The following is a 26,979-nucleotide window of genomic DNA, read 5'->3' on the forward strand; positions in this document are numbered from 1 at the left end:
CGTCACTGAAGCAAGCAAGCCTCATGTTAGTTTCAAGCTGCCTGGCTGCTGGCCACCATCTTGGCTGGCAGTTAATTTGCATATCTCCCTGATTAGCCAATGGGAATGGTAGCAGCCGTACGCTCATTACCGTGTTTCTCTTTTATTAGATAGGATTCCTATAGTTATAGATTTTGATTAACAGAAAATTAATAAAATGATTATGTGTGATTTGTAAGGGTTTTTTTCTTAAAACAATGTGTTGGTGGCACCAGTTAAATATCACAGTTCATTATTCCTGAACATTCATTAATTTTCTCTTTATTATACTTTTTTTTAATTCTTTTCCATGCTAAGTATATACTGTACATAAAAATTAACATAAAAAATCTAATACCTGAGTTTTAACTGACATGACATTTTTCACAGGAAGTACTTACCATCCCTTAAAATTAAATGGTTTTCACTTGAAATATACTCCCTATATCATAACCTTGATTTAAAAATAGTACAGTTCCATCAAAAATATTTGTTTCCTAAGCAATTCAATTTTTTTTCATTTAATGAGTCCTCCCTTATGAGAAAACTCATAATAGTACTTAAAAATTCACTTAGAGATCATATGTTTCTATAGTTATTCTAGACATTTCCATTAGCTCTAATCAAGAAGAATTTATAATCTATATTCTAGCAAAGATCATTTTTACACTTAATATTAAAGTATCCAGATGCCCAGAAGAATGTTTGAGCAGCAATATGGGCTCTATTTTTCTTAGGTTTCTGGGAACTGTGAATATTTTCATCCCCTTGTGAATTAAGTTCCTATAAAACACTCATGAAATATTCATGTTTCTTTTCTCACTATTCACAAAACATCTTTCCTATATAAATTAATTTCATTTCCTTATGCCATTTATTTCTCTGCTGCAAAAATTATAGATATACAAAAAAGCTCATTAGTTTTATTGAAAAATTAAGAGAAATATTTGTACAGAAGCTTTCTTTATCATTGTAGCAGAGACCAGGCTGAGTGCAGAATTATGGATGCATTTGTGTCTTCATCTTGAGATAATGTGGGAAGCTTCCAGCAGACAACTAATTTTACTTATGATTTATTTCAATTTTCTCTTAGCTTAGTTTCCTGTATACTTCGATCTACACAGTTTAAATTCATTAAGATTTAAATTACATATAAATTTCAAATTTAGCTCTGTTTCTTTTTATGGGCACCATGAAAACAGTCCAAGATATTCTAGTTTCGAAGTTTAGCATACAGAACTCTCTCCACTTCATGCAAATTAGAAAAAATTTCCTTTCACAGAAAATATGGAATTAGTGCAGATTATGTTTTTCCCCTTCCTTTGATATTCATAAGAGTTTACTGCACTTATGTTTAAGACAGCCTGATTTTTACATCCATTTCTCTTTTTCATGTGAAATCTAGTGATTTAGAAATGATAGCAACTTTTCTGCAGGCACATTTCTTCTTAGGACAGTGCAATCATAGAAAGTTTTCCTTATAGATATTTTTAAAAGCCATTGGAACTTATTAAGATTTAAAAATCTATAGTAGTTTAGGGCTAACTTTAAACAATGTTGATTTTTCATTGTTTCTAAAAGTGAAATATACTAATATGATAGAGGGAAATCCAGTTTCACTCAATTAACTGTAAATAGCATGGATTAAAAAAAAAACTGGAATTAAAACTTTAAAGTTTAATGTGAAATGAAGTTACAATACCTTCAACTATTAGAAAACTACAGGAAAACTACAGATTTTTCCACAAAACAACCATTAATAATATAAAAATCAACCATTTTTTCATGATTTTAATAGCTCCATAATGCAAATATCAAAAATTCTTCACACATTTAGAAAGGTAACAACTTAGGTAACATTGTTATATAGCAAAACGAATTGGAAAAAATATTTGTATGGGCTTATTCTAACTGGTTAAATGATAATTCTCATTCTTATTGTTTTTACTCTGTATTTTAAATGTACTAACAAAAGACAAACTATTTCATACTCAAGAATTACCATGGAGAGATATTTATAGGCAGTATCTTTAATAAAATGTTTCCACTGACAATTATTTACTTTCTTTTTTAGTTTTATAATTCATATATAAGGAAGCTCAATCCTATATATTTTCATTATAAAAACTAATTTAGAAATTAACAAAAAGATATCTGCCTTATTATATCATTATATACTGTGTTTATAGACATAACACTTTACATATCCAGTGTATGCCTCAATTACTAATGAATAACCCAGGAAGTATTGAATATATTGAAATCTATTGCATAATTAGTGGATTTTTGAATAATAAAAATTTGAGGTGAATATAAAATAGTAGGTTTCCAAAAAGAGATATGGTTGAATTATTTTTTTGAATACCAATAGATTCTCCTATGCAATGTAAACATATTCACCAATAGGAAGAGATGCCATATTGAATAATTTCAATTGGCACCACTCACATCACAATCTATGAAATATCTCTTCTTGTAGTTGTATATTATACAATATATTCAACCCAAGATTGTGTCAATGTACAATGGTCTTTGTTATTCTTGTTGTTATTGATAAAAACTGCCATGTTTTGAAGCTTAAATGTATATTTATATTATCCACTGAGTGTGCATATTAAATTAGAGTTTCTGAGATAAATGTGAGATATTTTTCCCCACAAGCTGTACAACACACCAGAGAACATAGCTAATCATGAGTACTAATCATTACTCAGTAAGAAACATTGATATGCTCATTTTTCTAAAACTATGATTGTCAATATTGTAATTATCAATATGTTAACAAATTAATTTAATTTAATATGGACTATGCTTTAAAAAATTAAAAGCCAAAATATAAACATATAATATTACTTTGAAAATAATAAATGTCTGTAATAAAAGGAGAGATAAACTGATTAGCCCCGTAGAACTCAAGAAAATCTCAGGAATTTTAAGAGTAAGAAGATGGAATAAAAAAAAACAGATGATCATTACACATCTGAATAATTGTACTCTCATGTGCTCTTCCCACACTTAAGGGAGGATACATTCTTCTCTCTCATTGCTACACTAGATGGAGGTCTCCTACCTAGGAAAGTTGGACCAAGGACTTTAGACGTTGAAATTCTACCATGTGGAAGTGTGGAGTGGATGTACTGGATGAAATATATGTGGGAATTATCGGACACCCTCTGACACAAACTGCTTTTCCATAGAGCCCTGGCGGCCAGGTGTGTTGATAGTAACTGAACAGCCTCTGAAAAGAACGCTGACATTTCCTGGAACTTTGCTATGGGGACATTAGAAGCCCACGTGATCACAGTGCTTGAAAAGCACAGTCTTTCCAAGCAGAACCTACTGATACTTTCTCCTCACTTTGGAATATACAAATCCAGATGTGGATCACCAAATAATTGAGGTAAGTTTCCTATGGGAATAATAAAAATTAAACAAATAACAATGACAAAAAAACAACCACCATAGAACAAAACAACTTTGAAAACAGATATCTTTATAAGGATGCCAGAGATAAGAGGCCACACTGCATGCATGAAATAAGGAATGACAGAGAATTAAGGATTTAGAAATTTTAAAAATAATAGATAAAATGAAAGCTATAATATAAATGTTGAAAGAAAATTTAAATTAGAACAAAAATAGAAGTAGAGACAATGAGAGAGAAAAGACCTGAAAACTGGAAAATTAATCCAAAAAAAGCCAACATTTGATTAAGAAATTCTAAAACAAAACAAAGAGTAAAATTACAAAAAAAATTGCCAAAATCATTTTACTACTTAAGGGCATTAATATCCATATTTAAAAGTTAAATGATTCTTCGATGCAAATAGTGGAAAAGAACTCTTGATAGTCCAGATACAACCCTGCTGCATTTAAAAAAATGTGGGGCTGAGGCGGGATGGGAGAGCATCATGAAAAACTAGAACACAGAAATAACTAGATTCCTAACTGAGGTGTTGGTAGGAAACTCCATACATGCAATATATTTTTCATTATTGATGTGGAGCCCTCAGTCTAAATCTACATAAAGGATAGCAAGTTTGCAGTTTTGGAGTATTCAAGTGGGGAAGATTCTTAATTTCAAGAGGACTGCAGATACTACTGAGTTTAGGGCAACCCTTTAAGGACAAAGGAAGGTACTAGGAAGTAACATCTCTGTGGGTGCACCAAAAAGTTGCTTAATATTTGATGTACTAATCTTCACTCTTTCAAATTAAGCTTCTATTCCAAATTGGTTTCCTGACCTACCAGGTACAAGCATATATTTTATAAACCCAAATCTATACTTCAAAACAATCTTGGAAAAAATGCTTATTGAACACTACTTCTCCACAAAACTGAAAATGGCTTTCTCTACCATAGAAATTGATCTTCCCATCAGCTTTTAATTAAAATCGAACTTTTACTAAAATGGAAACCTAGATTAAAAGTTTAAAATTATATGTAATAATAAAGCATGTACATAACCTTAATTATAGTGTTTATAAACTAAATGTAATAATGTTAAAATTACCATCTATAGATTAAATTATACATAATGTTATATCCAACAAAGCACCACTGAGTTTAGTGGAGCTATACAATGAAAGAACTGAAAAAAAAATCCAACTGCATAGCTATTTTCAAATTGTACTCAGCTATTACATTCTTCAATAAGTGAAAATCACAAGAATTTAAAAAGTAAAAGTTTCAAATGAAAGTTCCATTTAGAAAAATGCTATTATTTTCAAAGAAAAATTGTCTCCTTTATTTTCAGAAACAAAGTGTAATTCCACTATACCCTCACATCCAAATAAAGCAGAACACCTAGTCATTCTGGTTGAGATTCAAAGGACTTCGTTCGATGTGTGAGTCTAACTGGCTAAACCTTTCGCAAATCAAAAGAAATAGAGTAAGCTGTTTAGGAGAAATGTTTTAATGCTCTGTTAAAAAGAATTTGATATTTTAAAATATTAACTTTTTTTTCATTTTTACTTTGAAAGCTGAAAAATTAGTAGTTGTTTTACAAGATTATTATTTTCTCTTCATTTGTGCCTAATGAGGTGTCTAGAACATGCTTACAAAGTATTGAATGATATGGCAATGAATATGTCATGTAAACCTCCCAACCAAAACGTCTTGCTACACCTGCAAAACATGTTTTTTGACTCAAAATTATAAGGTGGAATGACTCACATTTTATATTTGAGTAGTATACATTGTTAATATCTTATTTGTTCGCAACTCTCCAGATTTTGAAAATTAGTTTGTGTCACATCAGTTGTTGGGATAATCAGGAAAGCTTCAGCTAAACGTTAAAGAGGAATATAATAATATGTCCAGGTCTCAATTGCACCCCAACCCTAGGACCAGGTGCAGAGTGAGCAGGTGAAATTCATAGGAAATTAATTAATGGGTTATTTAGAATCAGAATCTACTAATAGGAAATTTGTATGCTAAAATTTTCTTGCTAAATGGCATTGCAATCAAGCATGAGCTAATATTTATTTCTAAGTGGTGATATCAGCAATTAGAAGTCGTTAAATGAAGAGTATATAATAAATTAGAGAAATAAGAACAACTAACTGAACATTGACTAAACTTATGTAAATTAGAATAACTAACTAAAGCTATTTTATTTTTTTAATTGTTTTATTGCTTAAAGTCTTACAAAGGGTATTATATATGTCTCCTTTTTCCCCGCGCCCTTGACAATGCCCTGTCCTCCCCTAGCCCCCAGTGGCCCTTTGACAATGCCCTGTCCTCCCCTAGCCCCCAGTGTCTTATGTCCATTGGTTATGCTTATATGCATGCATACAAGTCCTTCAGTTGATCTCTTACCCCCCCCTCCTGCCCCCCCAACCCTCTCTGGCCTTCCCGCTGTAGTTTGACAGTGTGTTTGAGGCAGCTCTGCCTCTGTATCTATTTTTGTTCATAAGTTTATAATGGTCTTTATTATCCATGAATGAGTGAGATCATGTAGTATTTTTCCTTAATTGACTGGCTTGTTTCACTTAGCATAATGCTCTCCAGTTCCATCCATGCCATTGCAAATGGTAAGAGTTCCTTCTTTTTTAGAGCAGCATAGTATTCCATCGTGTAGATGTACCACAGTTTTCTAATCCATTCATCTACTGATGGCAAAAGAGTAGTCACTGAAATGTGTGTGACCACATGCACCTGTCTTTTCATAGATTAAACCTAAATCTTCTAACAAATGCCTTAAAGGCAATGCGTATAATTATGTTTGAAAAAAATCTCTTAAACTTTAGGATGAATGGCCAACACAAACTATAATCCAACAAAAAAAGAAGCATTTCTTCACTATTCAAAAATTTATAATTTTTAAAGTATGTGCTTTAAAATATGTCTTCAGCTTTTCAGCAATAGGGTCATCTCATAGACAAAAATAAATCTGCTAAGTACATGTAAAACTTGTATGTGCCATTATAAAAAAACAAAAAAAAACAAAACCTCTTTAAATGAACATATTGTCTCTCTCGAAGGAAGTCAAACTCTGAAACAACTAAAAATGAAGTGGGTGGGACACCTGAAGCTAGAGGAGAGCCATATAATTGTTTTTCCATCAACTACCGCAGTCCTGTTGAAAATGTCACTGCGACTCAAACGACCAAGAGTTTTTGCCCAGACCTCTGAGACAGAGATTGGGTTTGAATATTATCTGGGGGAAAATGATGCCAGAAGGAGATCTGAGACTGGGACCCTGGTAAGCTAGAACCTGAAAGTTCTTGGAGAGAAGTAAAATTATGGGTGAGGGAAAGGGAGGGAGAGAGAGAGAGAGAGAGAGAGAGAGAGAGAGAGAGAGAGAGAGAGAGAGGTGCTGGCAACTAAAACTTTGTCTGGCTTGCAATCCACCTGCATCTCCAGGGACAGGTACTTAGCTCTCTGTCCCACAGAAAGTACAGGTGAAAACACAGGAAGCCAAAAAGAACTACACAGCACCATTGAAGAGGTATTTGATTCCATTCCATGGGAATTGAAACATGGGGTAAATAATGATTGATTGGTAATATTTCTGACATTTCTATCTAAAATCTCTATTCACTCTTAGTAAAAGCTAAACAAGCAGGTGCCCAGACAGGTGAGACTAGAATGATTTTATCTGTTCCGTCTCCATTGACTACTAGAATGATTCTTTACAGGAAGGCTTATGCCATTTACAGAACCTTTATACCATACGTGCAAGGCTTAAGGCAGGGCCCGGAGAGGAAGACAGGATGGAGCAATCATTTCCTTACTATTTTATGCTAGACTTTTGGACCACTCAATGTAGTCCTATGACCCAAACAACCAAGTCCAAATCTCATAATTTGTTATTATTTTCAACTTTAGTTCCTTCTTTAGGAGAAAAAAATCACATTTTCACATGATGAAATTCGACATAAGTAAAAAGTAGAGTTATAAACTGTTTTAACTTCTCTGAGTCAGTTAACTCTATACTCAAGATATCATGATTGGTGGCAAAATTTGAATTTTCAAAATGTAATACTGAAATGAAGTTTAGTAGGCAGATGAATTTTTATAGATGACATTTTACACTATGAGTTTCATACCTACTAATGGAAGAAATATTAATAAGAGAAAAAAACACACAGTTCAGAATATTCAGTCATAAAATCCCACATGAGCAATTGTTTTTCCACCACCAAAATTTTCAATTCTAACTTCACTCCCTCCCCAGAATTGAACTCTTATGATTTTTTTTCTACTCATCCATCTTAACTAAGGATGCAAATTTTCCCACTATTTTGAAAAGTTATTTCCAAAAAGAGAATGTAAAATGGGTGATGGAAATGTCTTCTGAACTCTACCATATTAAAAGAAAAGAAGTACATTTTGAAGGAAGAGAAAAAGCTAAGCACACAGGCACGTTTAAGATCAGCTTGAATTAATTTACATACTTTAAAATCATTGACTCACTTTGAACTCCATGGGAGCGTACTATTTTCCAGGTCTCTGATGCCACTTCTTTGACATCCACTTGATAGTGATGGATAGGCACACCTCCATGGGAATCTGGCTTGTTGAAAGAAATTTTGGCTGTGGTCTGTGACAGCTCTATAATCTTCACCCCATAGGGACTGGATGGTACATCTATGAAGGAATAATCACAGAGAAAATATAACCTAATGTCGCTGGACATTGTACAGATGATGTGTTGAGGAATTGCCCACCTGAAACGTGTAAAATTTTGTTAACCAGCATCACCCCAATAAATTCAACAAAGCTGTTAAAGAAAAAAATATATATTTGTGGAATATTTTAAAGTGAATTAATAAATTCATAAAATGGGATTAAGAGACATGTGATAAACTTTCTTAAAAAAAGACCTATGGTATTCTGAGAATTAGAAATAAAGGAATGTTGCTGCCTATACACTTAATATTTTGAATTACAAAGCTTGCATAAACTGCTGAATGATCTGTATAAATTGTGAGAAAGTATACACTAATCAATTTTTACTAACTGAGCAAGCAAACTGTAAAACATTCAATATCACATTTCATTTATTGAGAAAATAATTTTACTTCTTCCTTTTCTCTACAATATCAGCATTTTTTTTTGCACTCGAAGAAAACAAGCTTGTGAGAGAGAGGATGGAGAGAGAATGCAGGTATAATTAAAATATAATAAATATTTTTTGAAAATTAGTAAAATAATCTCTTGTGAAAATGTAAGATTTGTGTGTGTTTTCATTAACATTATATTAATAATTTGGGGGCAATAGTTATGTGTAGAGAAAATGACATTATGAACTAAATAAAACTATAAACGATCTGAATTAATTTCATTTATGTATTTAATTAAAATAAACCTTTAGTTGAGGTATTTAAGTTTTAATTATTGTATTTAAAAAATAACTATAGTCCCGACAGTGCAGAAAGTGCAGGAGGCAGCTGATCAATGATTCTCTCTCATCATTGATATTTCTCTCTCTCCCTCTCCTTTATTCTCTTAAATCAATAAAAATATATTAAATAACTATAAATCATTCTTGTGTATGTTTTTGTTATCAATCTATTACATTATTTTCAAGCTCAATAAGGTATCCTGAGTGGAACCTTATTTTCTTTTCCAGTTTACAAAACTTTATAAAATGCTATCTGTAAAGTCAAACAAGCAAAAGGAAAAAATAAAATGTCTCAATAGGAAATTTATGACACCTCTACTCCAGAAACCTGAAGAATTACAGAAATTAGAAAATCACATTAAATTTTAAACATATCTCTTTCTGTCTCTCAATCTCTCTCTTTCTTTTCAATATAACATTCAAAATAATCATAAAGTTTAGTAATTTACATATAATTAAGAAATCAAGAGAAGGCTGAGACTCAGAATGCACAAAGGGAGAATTAAGACAGATCAGGAGAACAAAGAAGGGTGGTTAGGGACCAAGATTAAGATCATTCACACTCTCATATTCCCAGTCACTATATACAGATGCAAAAAAATGGACAGTGGAAATAGGGAAAAGATTGATTCATTTGAAATATGATGCTGGAGGATAGCTCTATAGTACCCTGGACTGCCAAAGCCATAAGCAAGTGGGCCATAAAGCAAATTAAGCCTGAAATATTGTTGGAGGCAAAAGATGACAAAATTGAAGTTGTCCTTCTTTGGGCACATTATGAGAAGGCAGGGTTCTTTGGAAAAGACAATAATGCTGGGAAAAATAGAAGGCAGCAGGAAAAGAGACAGACCCAGTATGAGATGGATGGACTCGATGAAACAAGCCATAGCATGAATTACAAGAGCTGAGCAGGGCTGAGGAGAGGACATTGTGGACATCACTCATTGGCAGGGCCCCGAGGAATCAGAGCTGATTCAATGGCACACATGTTATGTAAATATATAAATAAATATGCTATTTTATCTCTAGGATTAACTTTACAAAACTAAAAGCAAAAAAAAAAAAAACTTGATTGAAAATAAGGCAGTAAATTTCCATTCAGATACAATCAAACATTCATATAAAAATTTAATGGCTATCAAAACCCAAATGTGCTGTATTTGCTGGAGTTAAAAGAGCGCACTGTAAATCGTATGAAATATGCCTTATAAATGGTACTGGGTAGGATCCTGGAAAGCAGGTTCATGACATTGTGGGTATGCATGTTGTAAAGAAATGCAATAGTGTACATTTCAGCTCTAATTACTGACAGTAAATTCTATGAAGTGCATTATATTATAACAGGTTTGGAAATAAATGTGTACAATAGTGATGCATTCTAAAGTTGTCTTGCTATTAAACTCTCACTGGAAATAATTTTAATTATTGGAATACTCTATGTATGATGTAATACATAAATATCATCATGGTTATCATGTTTCTTTATGCCCTAAGTTATAACTGCAGATTATTTTCATCAGTAAGTTTGATCTAAAGGTTGCAGAAGAGGCAAAAAAAAATCACACACACACATACAGGTTTTGTGTGTGTGTGTGTGTGTGTGTGTGTGTGTGTGTGTGTGCGCGTGCGCGCGCACTGCGTGGCTCTCTAATGTCAATTAGGTCTAAGTCAAAGGCTGGGGACTTCTGGTTCATGGGCCATATAAGGCCCACAAAATCATTTGGTCTGGCCCTGCCAAGGCATTAGGAGTGAGTTAATTAAATGTTTGATCAAATATAGCAGGCTAATTTTAGGTTGATAATTTGGTATGGCCCGCAAATTACAAAAATCCAAATGGCCCTTGGAAGAAAAAAAGGTTCCCCATCCCTGCTCTAAGTGGGTATCACAGTAATGATAATCTTCAGTGTGATGATACATTTCACAACGAAAGGTGCTAAGTGCTAAGTAATGGGGGAGAAAAAGAAGGTGTGATTCCTCTTGAGTTCCCACCTTTTTAAAAAATATATTTTTATTGATTTCAGAGAGGAAGGGACAGGGAGAGGTAGAAGCATCAATGATGAGAGAGAATCATTGATAGGGTACCTCCTGCATGTCGCCCACTGGGGATCAAGCTTGCAACCCAGGGATGTGCTCCAACTGGGAATCAAATTGGCACCTCCTGTTTCATAGGCCGATGCTCAACCACTGCCTCTCCAGACCGGGGTGAGCTCCCACCTTTGACCATAGGACATGTACATGGTCCTTGGTTCTTACACTGTAAACAGAAGTGGACACTATTTGCTAAGCTGTGCACCTCAGCATGGTACACTTCCACAGAAATAAGAGCCTTTTTATTCGTAGCACAATGGTGCTTTCACCAAACTTGGGCCAGTGGGTAGCTTTCCCTAGCCAGATAGTTTATTTTCACAACTGCTGACTGTTACCTGATTTCCATTTAGATTTAGTTCGTGTTGGCCTCTTCTTTCTATTGCCTGACTAAAAGAAGAGGTATGTTCATGATTTGTGCAGCTCTAGTATTGTTCCTAAACATTTTTTACATTCTAATTTGATGACTTGAATTATTACATATTCATACATGCACACATACCTATCTACATGTAACATTGAGAAAAAGTCACTAGAATATACCAAGTCTTCAGGAAATATATGATAAATTAAATAATATATTTCAGAAATTAAAAACAAAGATGCAGAATGAGTCCAAGTGAATAGGGTCTGATAAGCCTAGAACTAACATTTCGACATCTTCTCCCCACTTTCTCAATTGTTTTATAATCATATTCTCTGTTCAATCTCTCATGTACATTATTATTAATTAGTCTCACAGTTATTTTCATCTTTCCTGTATTACAATTCTTGTATCCAACTCTTCCTTCCTGTTTCTTCTATTAATTCCCAAGCGCAGGGCCTATCTGCCTCTGCCAGTAATGCCATTTGTGGCTCTCAGCTTCCTTTTCTACTGGACATCACACCAAATTTCAATCCAGATGGTGAGTCAATGCAAAATCAACCTTTCTAGAGCACCACTCTAATCATGCCCCCTCCCTGAGCTTGGGATTCAGGACCTTCCTTTTCTTTACAACAGCAAACTTAAACTTTTTACTCTGGCTTTCAAGATACTGAATTATCTAATCTCATGGGATATAAGCAAACAGAACATATTGTAAAAGACTATCAAACATAGCCCAATGTTGCAAATGGGGCTTGTGGTTATTAAATTTCATACACAATGCTCCCATCATTATTAGCATATTTTTTCTAAACTAATTCTTAACACTTCCCCAAATCAATAATTAATGAATGCTACCACCCATCACTGAATAAATAAATAGAAACATTGTGAAAACATGCATTTCTTTATTTACTTTTTTTTTTCACCTCTACTGCTGTGGGATAGAGTCTGGCTATGTATCATCAGAATTTACGGATCTAAGTCTAGCCTTGCTCCTTTTGTCAACTGGAACCTTGGATGAGTCCCTTAATCTTTCAACCAAATTGTACCCTACCATTGTATGAACCTAGAGTGGAAGTCTGCCCTCCTCTTTCCCACGTTAAACCCATTATCTCTAAAGGGCATTTTTTTTAATTTCAGAGAGAGAGAGAGAGAGAGAGAGAAAGAGAGAGAGAGAGAGAGAGAGAGAGAGATATCCATGATGAGAGAGAATCATCAATAAGCTGCCTCCTGCACACCCTCTACTGGGCACCGAGCCTGCAACCCGGGCATATGCCCTCCTGGTTCACGGGTTGATACTTAACCACTGAAGCATACCAGCCATACTAAAGGGCATTTCTTTTCCTTGTCTCTTCTCCATAAGATGGCATCATCAGGTAGTTCTTCCCCCCGCCCCACCCCTGTTCTTCTCTTTTGGACTTTTATTCTTTTTTCTCTGTTTCATTATCATGAACTATAATGACTTTTGTGAAATGGCAAACTTTCTGAAGAAAACTGAAGTTTCACTATCTTCTCAGGAAAAAAACAAAAAACCCTCTTCTTTTGTTTCCCTGTCACACTATTTGAATATGTTGTTCCTAATTTCTGCCCTGACATCTTTACTTCTTCTGGGAAACTGGTTTCCTGAAATGCTGGAAAGCTAGCAAGTAAGGCAAGGTTCAGAGCTGCTGACCAGCTCTTCTCCCGCTGATGAGGAGGTGATATCGCCAACCTTAGACCAATGGGAAGAGTTCGATATTCGTAAACCTATCTTTAAGTGGAAGTACCATAATGAATATTCTTGTAGAATTTTGTCTTAAACTTTATCCTAACCTGTTTCTATTGACACTTCACATTCATTTCTATCACTTAAGCTACTCCCCTTTATCATAAAGAGTAAAAGGCTAAAATCTTCATTTCTCAGACTCACTTGTTATGGTCTTAGTGCCATGGGATGAAATACTCATGGAAGGATGAGGATGCTGAAGGTATGTGAATGCCCTTCCTACTTCACATGAGGACAGAGCCTGTAGGTGTGAATGATGGCAGCAGTCGGACTCCCTACTCCGCAGTCTAATTGCACAGTTTCTGCTGCAAGGTGACTGAGATGTTGCTAGCGGGGTAGTTTGGCAGCAGGTTAGCCGTTGACTGCTGGTTAGCTGTTGCAGTTTTGACCTTGGACTTCACTTGTGGTATTTTGTGACCTTAAAGCCAGAAGACTAGTGGCTTTCTCTTGCCTTCCCTTTCCTCTGACTGTCCAATGCTTTTATAACTACCCAACTCTCTAAATTAAATATTTTTTTGCTTAGTTTCTTAATCAATCTCCACCTAATAAACATATTAATGAAATTGTCACATAAAGGATTCAACTTCCTAGATTTAGTAAGACCCTACTCTACAAAGTGTCTAATAACTGCATGCGCCTTATAGACTGTGCTGGGATGGGTTGCATCTACTTCTGCTCTGAGTGGCTGCCTTATTTCCAGTAAAATTATATATATTTCCTGTGTCAATTGTCACCTTAGTCTAACATTTTAGCCAATCTGTAACACATCGGAAAACCTGTAAATTCATTCTTATTTCACTACCCTTCTAGTTTTCTCTGATTCCCAAACCCAAATCATTTTCTATTGATCTATTCTCCGCACTTGATCACATGTTTAAATTGCCTCCTCACAAGTAGTTACACTGACTCTCTGAATAAGTGTCTTTAATTGTATTTGTTCATGTACTTGTATGTGTTGATTAAAATAAAGTACTCAAGAAACCTGTTTTGATTATATCATTTTTACCTCTAATATTTTCCTTTAAAGTACTCATTTCCTCTTGAGGTTTCAATGGAAATTATTTCCTCAAACATACCCAAGTCTTGACTCTTCTCAGAAGTCATGGATTTCAATACCCCATTATTAACTGGGCATATTAAATATGACTCATAAGCAATTCAAGTAAAACACACTGATTATACATTCAATAATGCATCCAAATCTGAGCCAGGCAACATTTTATGTTCTGGGATAAGCATAAGACAACAATCACTGCTCCTATGGAAGTTATATTCTAATTACATAAAAGTAAATGTAATATATAAATTAGTTAATGTAAGTATTGGTCAAATATTAATCAGAAAAGAAAGATTATTTTAAATGGAAATAAAAAGGGCAGTTGGAGTGCTATAATTTTTAATATGTTGGACAAAAAAATCTCTGCTAAAAAAAAGTAATATTTGACCAAGGACTTGGAAAAAGGTCAAAGGATTGAGAAGTACATATTGGTAGTTACTAAGCAGTCATGGGGGTGTAAAGCTCAACATAGAAAGTATAGTCAATAATATTGCATTAAGTATGTATGATACCAGGTGGGTACAGGAAATATTGGGGGGACAGTTTATAAAGTATAGGTTTGTCTAGCCACTATACTGCACACCTGAAATTAATACAAAATAATATTGACTTTAAATTGTAATTAAAAATAAAATTAAAAACAAATTGTTTGGGGCATAAATAAATATTGATATAAAAATGAAAATATTAGGGCGAGAAAAGGTTCTTATGAAGAGTGTTTGAAGAAGAAGGCCAATCCGAGGAGAGAGGTCCTTTCTGAAACAGCAAAGATTATTTAAGGATATTTGAGTTTACATTTATATATTTTCGGCTATGTGGAAAAACATAAAAATTGGCTATGTTGAAATCAGTCTCTAAAATGCTACCAAAGCTCAGCTGGCATGGCTCGGTGGTTGAGCATCAACCTATGAACCAGGAGGTCACAATTCGATTCCTAGTTGGAGGCTTGATCCCCAGTGTGGGGCGTGCAGGAAGCAGCCAACCAATGATTCTCTCTCATCGTTGACGTTTCTATCTTTCTCTCCCTCTCCTTTCCTCTCTGAAATTAATAATCACCCGAGAGATGCAAATCCTAACAACAATGAGGTATCATCTCACACCTGTCAGAATGGTTATCATCAATAAACCAACAAATGACAAGTGGTAGTGAGGATGAGGAGGAAAAGGAACCCTTGTGCACTGCTAGTGGGAATACAGACTGGTGCAGCCACTGTGGAGAACAGTATGGAGTTTCCTCAAAACTTTCGTGGAATATAATGAACAACAAACTGATGAACAAAAACAGATCCAGAGACAGAGAAGCATCCATCAGACCGTCAAACCTCAGAGGGAAGGTAGGGGAGGGTGGGGGTGAGGGGGAGAGATCAACCAAAGGACTTGTATGCATGCATATACGCATAACCAATCGACACAGACACCAGGAGGGTGGGGGTATGAGTGGGGGGAAGAGGGGGACAAGGACACATATGTAATACCTTAATCAATAAAGAAAAAATGTAAACTATAAAAAAGTAAAGTAAAAAATAATGTTACCAAAATTGTTCATGATAAACGGATCATGCTGCTTTATGATGAAAAACTTCAAACTTCCCTTGCTGTATACTTGATATAAAATAATGTAAACATGATGCATGGTTTTAAGATCTATAATTTGATCTCTCACTACCTTTCTATTCATGTCAATACCACTAATCCCTTCCCACAAAATTACCCCCCAGTTCTCCATTAAGTGCCTCATTTTTACCACCCACCTCTTTTCACAGCATGGCACATTTGTATAGTCACTTTGATTTTTTCCATCTTTTCTTCTTCGCTAAACCTGTTTCTACTCATTTTTTCAGACTCAGCTCAAAAGTTGATATTTTTCATGAGGGGAACACTATGTAAAATATATGATTGTCTAGCCACTGAGCTATATCTTTGAAACTAATACAGATTAAAATTGAAAGGAAAAAAAATCTGATACAGGTTTGGAGCTTTTCCCAAGAAATCCAACCAGAATTCCCTTTTGTGTCCCCAGGAATATGATTCATATTTATATTGCAACCCTTTTCTTTTATACTCTTATTTATGAAGATCAGGTGTCATATATTATTTATCCTCAGATTTCTAAGATCTGGAACAGTGCCTGGCACCTACTAGAAACTCACTCTATATATGTAGAGTGAGTGAATTTACAGATAATTAGGAATTGATAAAGGTATGGATTCCCTCAAAATAATGTCTAGCTATCTTAGTTTCCTTTTTTTTCCCCAGAGGAGCATGGGAATTAGGAAATTAAGGGAATGACACAAATAGTTTCTGAAGACACAAAAGTTTGTCATATATTTTTCTGAACAAAGAACAAGATATAGACTTTTCCAAGTTGAACAATAAAGCCCATTATGTAAAAGAAAGCTGGTTTCACATTCAGTTGAGTACAGTGTTTCCAAATGCATTAAGTTTAACCTGCTTCCAAATTTTATGGAACAAGTATCTGGATAAAATGCAGTCTAGGGACAAGGACAAGTAGATGAGCTATAATTCCATATCTACAGAATTCTGTTCAGTTGACCCAGCTTAACCTCTAAGCAGGTCTCCATTCTCAAAATGACTTGTATAGGCTTATACATGACTTAGGTGAAACTACAGATGAATGCTTCGTGATATTTGTGAGTTAAATCAATCTTGGAAAGAGCGCTAAATCATTGGATTTGACAAGGTCTTATAGGTTAAAAAGATCAGCCCAAACTGACATGATGCGATTAAATGGGTTAAGTATAAAGTCCTGAACTGAGGTTTTTAAAAAATCAATTGCAAAGCATAGCACAAGAGACTTCATTTAGTAGCAGTTTTTGTGGGAAAGGTGTAGGATAAAACACAAGAAGGAAAATAAAAGTGACGAAATGAAATGGAGTTTTGTATATTTAACAGCTATCCAGTGTTCAGAATAACAGGTTATGACAGCGTTATCCAATTTCAGTATGCATTGGTCTACAATGTCTAGGTCTATGCATTCTATTCAAAAAGACATCAACAATCTGACTTCCTCCCCAAAGAAGCATGCCCAGTGTGCACTGTCACTTGGCTTGCTGACATCTGTTGAGGACATGTCACATGCTGGTATTTTGAATGAATTTTCTCACTCCGTCCTCACAACAGTCTTCTCAGGAAGACCTTGGAATGGCTAGTGGGGCACTGCCACCCCCTCCAGACAGGAGCTCTCTCCCCAGTGCTAGAAGTGCTGCCTGATGATAGCCTACAGCCCAGGCCCTGCCCTAAAACTGCACAGGAAGAGGTGAATTTATCAGAAAAAGTGTCAATTAAGGAAGGTAAGAGCACCGTATTAAGGTGCAATACAAAAAGCATACAGTTAAAAGGTGAATAAGACTCTAATGAAATAAATGAAGAAAGTTAAGAAAATAATGAATTAAATTATTTGATGAAGTTTAGAAATTAGAGTAAAAGTCATTCAAGAAAAAACTTCTAAAAAATATACATATAAATAAATATACAGAGTGCTTTGTCAGATCCTGGTCTACTGGAAGGAGAAAACTTTAAGGAAGGAATTGATTAATTATATGGTTGGAGTTTAATTTACCTTTATGTGTTCTACATTTCTAAGTTGCTCAAATATATATACTTAAATAAAAAAGAAAGCATGGTTCCTACCTAGAAATTAAAATTATCAACTAGGATTGCATCTTCCTTTGCTCTATCTCTATATCTAACTGTATGTGTACTTCACATTTTTGTAAAAAGTTAATATTTAAAATGGTTATCAAATACATATGTGAAATATCTTATTTCCCATTAATTAATATAAAAACAATTAATTTTGATTCAACACATTTCATTTTTCTAGAATTTAATTTTCTTATATAATGGTTCATTTATATGCTTACATGCAGTCTTTGTCCCATATTTTCCATTGAGATTAATTTTCTAATAACTTCATGGTAGACAATAAATATAGTGTATTTATTCTTTCCTTCATCCCTTCCTCCCTCCTTTCTTCTGTCTTAACTCACTCTCATCTTAATTTTTTTCCTTCTGGCTTTATTCCCTAAAACCTTTTCACACAATCTCTTCTCTCCCTTATTCCTCATTGTAGTAGACCTTAAATTAGACAATTGCAGGTTTTCTAGGTACATAATTTTAATATTATGAACTTTAATTTCTCTTTTGGCCATTACTACTAATGATATTACTTTTGTGAATGTATTTTCATAGCAATAAAAATATATTTTATAACTTAATATGCAATGATAGTGATGTATAAGAACTCTACTTTAAAAAGGTTTTAAAATATTTTATGAAAGCTATTTATTATATTAAAACATAATACTTCAGTAATTTTCTAATATTTGTCTACCTAGTCTTAGAATACAATAAATCACATTTTTGTATCATTTGAGCTACAAAAAGTAGAAAACATGTATATTTCTAAATTTCTAATCAGTCTTTAAAACATAACAGCAAATTCTATAAATATATATATGTGTGTGTGTGTGTGTGTGTGTGTGTGTGTTTGTATATTGTATAGTACATATACAATATAAATAACTGAAAACATAGCTGGATTTCTAATTAAAATAAGTTTTACTCCATGTTATTACTTCTATATATTTAAGTTTTAGGGGAAGAGCTAGAATGTTTTTATATAAAAAAGAATAAGACTTTTTTTAAAAAAGTTATATAACCATAAATTTTCTATTTTCCATAAAAATAGGTTTACTATTTGCACTTTCAAGTTTAGAATTTTTAAATATATTAATTTTAGTTAATTTTTTCTAAGGTGCCTTTTATTTTGAATTTTTTTTTACCAAATTCTCACTATTTTTGAAATATAATATTATTTCTTAAGATTATGTTTCCTATTTCTTTTATACCTATCCCACTTATAAATTTGAGGGAATTAGAATCAGGGTGTAAAGTCCATTTTTATTAGTAAATACATTCTATGTCCTCACTGTATGCCAGATACAACTGTTCCAAATTTTTAAGCAACACCTCATGTTTTAGAACAAAATCCTGAATCATAACTTATTGAAATGTAAATGCTATTTGCTTACATAAATGTTATATGAGATTTCAAAAATTATTATGCTATACTTACCAGCCAAAGCAAGAATATATTCTTGAAATCTCGTTCCTATACGATTAGTGGCTGTGCAATTATAGCGTCCAAAGTCATTGTCAGATGTAGGTGCAATCTAAAATAATGATAATACAATTTTTACAATTTTAAAACAATATCACAGAAGTTTTAAAATAGACTAGCATGTCTAGCATCTTCATACATATTTTTATTATTAAGAGTTCCTTGCCATAACTTTTTTCCTACATTAAGTCAATATCAATATACTAAGTACTATAAATCCTTTAAAGATGTAATCCATGGAATTATACTATCCATAGGACCAGGCGAAAATTGTTTATCTATCAATATATTAAGTAAATTAATGTCACCATTTTGTTACATCTGTTGATAGAAAAAATCGTTAGGTATTTATATGTGTAAAGTTCAGAAAGAAGTAGACTTTGAAAAACATATATTCTGCAATCACTGCAGATGTAAACCTGTACCACACAAGAAATCTGTAACAAAAGTACTAATCTTTGTTTACTCTATTTTAGCCTAAGATCAGGCAGATTTAAAGTTCAAGAAAAGCTCAAAATATGTCATATTTCTCCTTCTTATGATATTACTTAACATAAAATATCAATGAAGGATGGATATTCATTCCTAGAAAATACTTTACTGGAAGGTATTTTGTAGGAAAACACTCCCCTTGTGTGGTAATCCTTGTAGAGAGGTAGATTATTTTGATATCTAATAACAGGTTATCTTGCCTCCATTTCTGTTCAATTCCTATCATTCTCTTTCACTTTAGGTAGAACATAGCTGACCTCAATCCTTACACATTTTAAATCCATAATTAAATTAACCTCTGGGACTTTATTACTGAACACTGGGAACAACCTTATAATTCTAATGTACCGAAATTCTGAAGGACTACTTCAGAAAAGAGATTCGATTATAGTAATTGATAAAATTTTCAATCCCAGTAAGTATTACTAAGAGAGAAAATGATTACAAGAGTTGACGTTAATTTCAACTCTATCCCACAAGGGGGAAAATGATTTTGTGGTAATGGGAGGCTATTAACTAAAAAGTCAATTTTGAGGTCCACTGAAGTTGGTAATTTTGAAAGATACAAAAAAGTTGTGTTGTTCATTCTCTAGTTAGCAGTCCATCTAGGAATAGAGCAAAGGCTTAAGACTAGAAGTTTTAACAGCTCTCAAATAAGTACTCTTAACTGATTAAATATTCATTTTTCTTACATTTATTTTTTAATGAACCAGGCTAATTTAACTCAAATAATTTTACTAATGAAAAGGGAATTTGGCTAAAAAAAGTATTTATTCTATAGGCATATGAGAATGTTATTTGTAAATTCCATAGGGAAGAATGTCTGCTGAATGTGAAAGGCCAGATGGGTGCACAGCCATAGGGCACAATATGCCAACCAAGGTAAGAGGTTCCACCATAAACTATTGACTCTGTCACCTTGATCTCAAACTTCTATTTTCCAGAAATGTGTGGGGGTGAAACTAAAGGTTTCTTTTGTTTAAGCAACCACATCTGTGCTCTTTGGTTTCGGCAGCCAGAGCACACTAATATATTGCCCTAAAGTAGTTAAATACATTGGTTTTTAGTTATGGTTAAATTCCAAAAATTTAGGTAAAATCTGACTAAATGTTTTGTGAAATTGAGTTCCATGTCAACCTGCCAGGAGCTAGTTCTAATACAAAGAAACCAATTTAAATTGATTTAGACAAAGTGATTTAATTATCAGTCAATTATCCAGATGTTTGGGAAAGTGATGGCTAAATCCTTTTATCAACCAAACATTTGCCTAAGTCCAATTGCCAGGTAGTGGAGTTTATATGGGTCCAATGAGAATATCTTTAAGTTCACGCAGTATGGATTATCAGATGTTATTCTAAAACATAGATTTTTAAAAATTAGTTCACTATGTCAACCTAATGTCTGCAGTAAGTCCGTCATCAATATGGTGACTCCCCAGGAGCCAAGGACCACCAGGTTGTCAAAGGAACAGTGCCTCAGGCTCAAGTTGGAAAGAAAAGGGGAATGGAGCGAAGTAAATTGAATTAGTGGGAAATGTAGCATCTGTTCAGCTAAATAAGACTGTTGTACTGAAGAACATTCCCAATGGTTCTGAAAGCATCATAAACCGGAAGGGCTGGTGATCACTGTCATAGGCATATGAACTTTGGAAACTAGTGCACGCACAATCTGCAATTAGTAAATACAAGGTATTGTATCCGGACAGAATTTAAAGGCCAGGCACTTGGCAGCACAAAACAATTATCTACCATCTTAATTGAAAAAATAAAATGAAATGAGGCATTGACTAAGTAAATCTGGATTATTTAGGAACTAGAGAGTATATAGCGAGCACACTGCATGTATTTATGCCAGCCTAAGGAGAAGGAAGTGTCACCACAGAAGCAATGGCTAGGATAAGCAATGACTGACATTGTAATTTGTGCCTCAAGAGCTGACAAATCACCTCCCTATTTGTCATGATATAATCGTTTTAATTTTGCAAAAATAAATTAATGAGAAATAATGACTTTTGCTATACACTCATATTTCTATATAAATAGTGAATGTTAATCATTAATGGGCCATAATCCAAATACATAAAATTTCCCTTTCAGTAAAATAAACATAGGTTTTTATATGCATTCTGTAACATAAACATATGGTAGTATATTTATATATTAAGATCTTTAAACATATTCTAAAATAATAGGTAATGACTAAAATAGTATAATTTTGATATGTCCATGAAGACTTACCTCTAATATCATCTTTCTTCCTGTACTATATGTCTTTAAATTAGTAGTGTTTTTAGCTGGCAGGACTAATTTCTCTCTTCTCCAGTGGACTGATGCTGGCGGATTAGATTTCACATCACAGCTTATGTTGATCGGATTTCCTTCCCAAGAATAATAAATTGTTTGGTTTGATATGAACTTGGGAGCATCTATAAAGCAATAGAACATAACCGATTTATACTCCTTTTCATTAAGATAATTACATAATTACTATAAACAATAGCAAGTATGACGACTACAAAAAGCAATTCTAATTTCATATATTTAATATATGATATCGGAACTCATGAAAATAAGTCATTTGTTTCATCAAATAATTTTAATATTAATATAAGAGCATTCAAAGTTGACCAATTATTAAAATATGAGACAATGCTCAGAGTTAAGTTTGCTTTTAATATTCTGACAAAAAATATCTAACCAGTAAATTAATGGCTACCCACATTTGAAATCTGTTTCTCCAACCACAGGTATTGTAAAGTGAGATTTTAGTATAAAATAACAAAATCAGTACCTTATATAATTTTTAAATCTTGCCCTAATCATATAGTTTCTCTGAAAAATATTTTGAAACAGATTCCTAAAATGTCATTTCCAGTTTTTATTAAATAAGTGATGATTTAATTTAGTCAACAGTTAATTTGAAAATTAATGAATTGCTATGATGCCTTGTCAATTTTTAGGGCACTTCACCACACCTCAGTTAAAAGAAATAACAATTAACAGAAAATTGACAATATAGTATGTCATTTCATTGAAATAACTTAATTGTGAAGACATATAAATGTGCACCTTACTCTTGGTCCACTCTAGAACTTTGGCGTAGTACAAATGTCAATCAATCATAATCTCTTAAAAATTTATTTTAGAGAGAGAAAGGGAGAGAGGGGAGGGAGGGAGGAAAGGCAGGAGGGAGGGATGGAAGGATGGAGGGATGGAGGGAGGGAGTGGGGGAGGGAAGGAGGGAGGGGGGGAGGAGGAAGAGAGAAATATCCATCAGCCTCCTCCCACACGTGCCGTGACTGGTATTGGAACCTGCCATCCACAGACTATATATCAGATACATAACAGTAATCAAAAACTAATGATCAAGTAATCATTTAAAAATTCTTGTCCTATATATAATTTATTGCATGATTTTAATGCCAATCTCACACAGAAGTATGAAATATTGACTAAATATTTTTATGACAATAATTTTTTACATTTTATTCTATTCAATCTTCTTAATAACTTTGTGAATAAGGTGGTACTCTGTTGTAAGCATGAAGGATCTGGATTAAGAGCTGTCAAGCTTATTCTAGTAACAAATTGTAGGTCTGGGATATGAATCTAGGGTGATTTTTTTTTAAAGGGGAGAATGATGATTTTTATTTTTTAATATATTTTATTGATTTTTTACAGAGAGTAAGGGAGAGGGGTAGAGAGTTAGAGACATCGATGAGAGAGAAACATCCATCAGCTGTCTCCTGCACATGTCCTACTGGGGATGTGCCCGCAACCAAGGTACATGCCCTTGACTGGAATGGAACCTGGGACCATTGAGTCCGCAGGCTCTATCCACTGAGCCAAACAGTTAGGGCATCTAGGGTGATTTTTAACCATGGTCCATTATATTTCTACTCAACCTAGAATCAAAATTTTAATTTTCATTGCTATCTACATTTTGGTGATGTGGACTCTATCATATATTATTGAGGGGAATATAGTTAACACAATTCCTTAGGGGATTAAAGAGCCTTAAAAAGCTTTATAATTTTAATTCTGTAATCTAGTCCTAGGTATCTCTAAAAAGAGTAACTTGAAATATTATCAAATGTTTGTATCAAGTAATTTTTAAAAATACATTTTTATTGATTTCAGAGAGGAAGGGGGAGGGAGAGAGAGATAGAAACATCAATGATGAGAGAGAATCATTGATGGGCTGTCTCCTGCACGCCCCTTACTGGAGATCAAGCTTACAACCAAGGCTTGTGCCCTTGACTAGAATTGAACCTGGGACCCTTCAGTCCCTAGGCTGATGCTCTATCCACTTAGCCAAAGCAGTTGTCGGCAAACTCATTAGTCAACAGTGCCAAATATCAACAGTACAATGATTGAAATTTCTTTTGAGAGCCAAATTTTTATCTTAAACTATACAGGTAAGTACCTTGTTATTAACTTATTTAGGGTACTCCTAAGGCTTAGGAAGAGCCACACTCAAGGGGCCAAAGAGCCACAGTTTGTCGACCACGGGGCCCTAGGGCACTATATCAAGGACTTTTAATGCATTGTTATTTTAATAACAAAAACTAAAAATAACTTAATGTACCACAAAAGAGGATTGGCTAAATAAATAGTGACACATCTTGGCACTTAGGTGCCATGTCTGCTCACAATTAATTCTTGATGGCTAACCCAGGGTAAGAAGCTTACTTAGTTCTCAAAAAAATGTACATTAACCTTCCTGGAAATTAAACAATTCTCAATTCAACAGTTCAGTTAAGTTACATTGAACAGAAGGTGTTTTTAAGATGAAAAGAAAATAAAAAACTTTTTCAAGGCCTTGAAGATTAAGTGAAAAATCTACTTAGGGATGCAACTATAAGAGAAGCTAACATTCTAATATTCAAACTAAACAGCTAAGATTCTATCTATATCTACCTCTACTTATAAAAGAGTTTATTACTGCTTAATATGTACAAAATATAATCTCTTTATCATTATAGTATTCTAGGGAGATACTTAGGAATACTTCACTTGAATAAAAATATAGCCCAATATGAAAATCATACGTGCTAATAGAACTGTTAATAGCTGACTCACAGTCTACTTTGTCCACAATATGGCATCTATGTGTATATGTTTTATATTATAATTTAACCATAAATGTAGGGCAGGATTTTTTTTTATAAAACTAATTGCCACTGATTACTTGCCTATGATCTTAGTAGGAATTTAATTCAGAATTACTGAAGTTGAATGCAAACATGCTACAGGCTATCCACGCTACACTGAAAGCTACATTAAAAATGTTCTTTGTGGGGTGAAGCAACAGAATATTGATATTGCACATCTACAATAGAACAGAAACTAGATTCCTGTACATTATCTGTTTTGTAAATATTAAAACAGTAGCAAGACAGCCATATTCACTGGCACAGGTCTGACATCAAACAATAGGGGTTGGGCCATTGTTTGCAGAAGGGTGTGATCTGGGAAAGACAACATGTGAGGACTACAGCCGAAGAAAGATGCAGCATAGTTCACCTTGATAAACCAAAAATTGTACCTTCCACAAATTTAGGCATTTACAAAAAAGTAGGCCTTTTGCATTATAGAAGGCTTCTCATGTTGTATGGAGGAAATAAATTTTGCCAGTTAAAAAAAATAAGAAAATTCAGAGGAGTAGAGAGGAATATGGCATAGGCAGTAAATATCACTTTAATAAGTTAATATCTATTTTATTATTATTTTAATTTTCACCTGAGGATATTTTCCATTGATTTTTAGAGACAGTGGAAGAGAGAGGGAAAGACAGAGAGAAATATCGATGTGAGAGAAACTCATTGGTTGGTGGCGTCCTGCATGTGCCCTGACCAGGGCCTGGAGAGGAACCTGCAGCCAAGGTATGTGACCATGACCGGAATCAGACCCGGGAACCTTCAGTTCACAGGCCGATGCTCTAGCCACTGAGCCAAACCGGCCAGGGCAATACGTTAATATCTTTATAATTGGAGAATGCACGAGAGGAAATAATACGAGGTGCTTGGTGGTAAAAATATTGGGAGGTAAATTATCTTTAGGCTCCCATATCTTCTACCTAATGATTATATGATTAATAAAAATGTATGCATTACTTCATAGACTGCAAGAAGATGAATATGTCAAGCTGGCTATAAAATGAATACAGACTTTAAAAATCAAGGAACTAAGTTCACGTAGCTGTCATCACAAGGGAACGATCTCTAAAGAGAAATGATTTTGATTTCATTAAATGGCGGCTGGTTAGGCAGAAGGCTGAGCTGGATCACTTCAGCATTCCGAAGCGCTTATATCCATGACCTCGACTGGCTCTCTCATTTCAAGTTTCCAGCATAAGAAGCAAGCACAAAAGTGTACCAGCGTCTGAATCTGTCACTTTCTCCAAGTTGGGGTCAGGAGAGTCATATTCCAGCTGCACCAGGAGACATCAAAGAAACGTTTAAGGCTGCCTTCAGACTTGGGGACAAGTCTCTCCTGTTTTGATCCATGTGCTTTGTGTTTTATTAATTTCTTCGCCTCACTGCGGGGACTTAGAGCTGAATGCGCAGCCGGCACTCATCACTACATTCCTGTCACTGTCCACGGCTTCCTGACTTGATTACTGGCTTCGCACAAGCTTTCATTCACTTGCTCTTATCGTCTCCTCTCAGGCTGGGCAGGCTGTTTGGTCTGAACATGGCTTACTTGTGGTTGGTGCCTGTGACCTTACTTCTTGCTGAGCGCTGGCCTGAATTGCTGAATGCTGACTGCTCCTCAGAGGACTGAAGCTGATGACAAAATACAACACAGGCACTGGCAACTAAAATATAAAAGTATTTGACCTGAATTCCCATTTTTATGAATAACAGAATCAGGGAACTCACTAAATCAATTCACTATATACTATCCATTTTGTGAATCAAATTGAAAAGCATGAGCATGGTAAGATTTACAAATAATGAAAAATAAACTTAAGTCTTTTAAAATCATAATGACAACACAGGTATTGTCCCTGTAAAACAGTATTGCACACTCTCATATAATTTACATACTGTGGTGAAATATTGTCCTTCTAGTCATCATACTCTGTGGTATACAGCTTTAAATATTTTCTTCATGAATATTAGGTTTTTAAGAACCACAAATAATAGCAACAATTATTTGAATGTGTAATAAAATATTCTATTTTAAAAGCTTTGGCA

General features: G+C 34.0%; 1 protein-coding gene across 1 annotated transcript in view; it reads right to left on the bottom strand.

Moving 5' to 3' along the window:
• Window positions 1-26,979, bottom strand: part of NCAM2 (neural cell adhesion molecule 2) — a 158,938-nt gene that overhangs the window by 57,872 nt on the left and 74,087 nt on the right. Inside the window, exons 10-12 of the mRNA XM_006756902.2 lie at window positions 22,016-22,203; window positions 19,242-19,338; window positions 7,939-8,112 (exon numbers count right to left, since the gene is read on the bottom strand). Coding sequence (XP_006756965.1) covers window positions 7,939-8,112; window positions 19,242-19,338; window positions 22,016-22,203 — 459 coding nt within the window. The remainder of the gene's footprint in view (window positions 1-7,938; window positions 8,113-19,241; window positions 19,339-22,015; window positions 22,204-26,979) is intronic.

The sequence above is a fragment of the Myotis davidii genome, unplaced genomic scaffold, assembly GCF_000327345.1.
Source record: "Myotis davidii unplaced genomic scaffold, ASM32734v1 scaffold2034, whole genome shotgun sequence".
Taxonomy (NCBI): Eukaryota; Metazoa; Chordata; class Mammalia; order Chiroptera; family Vespertilionidae; genus Myotis; species Myotis davidii.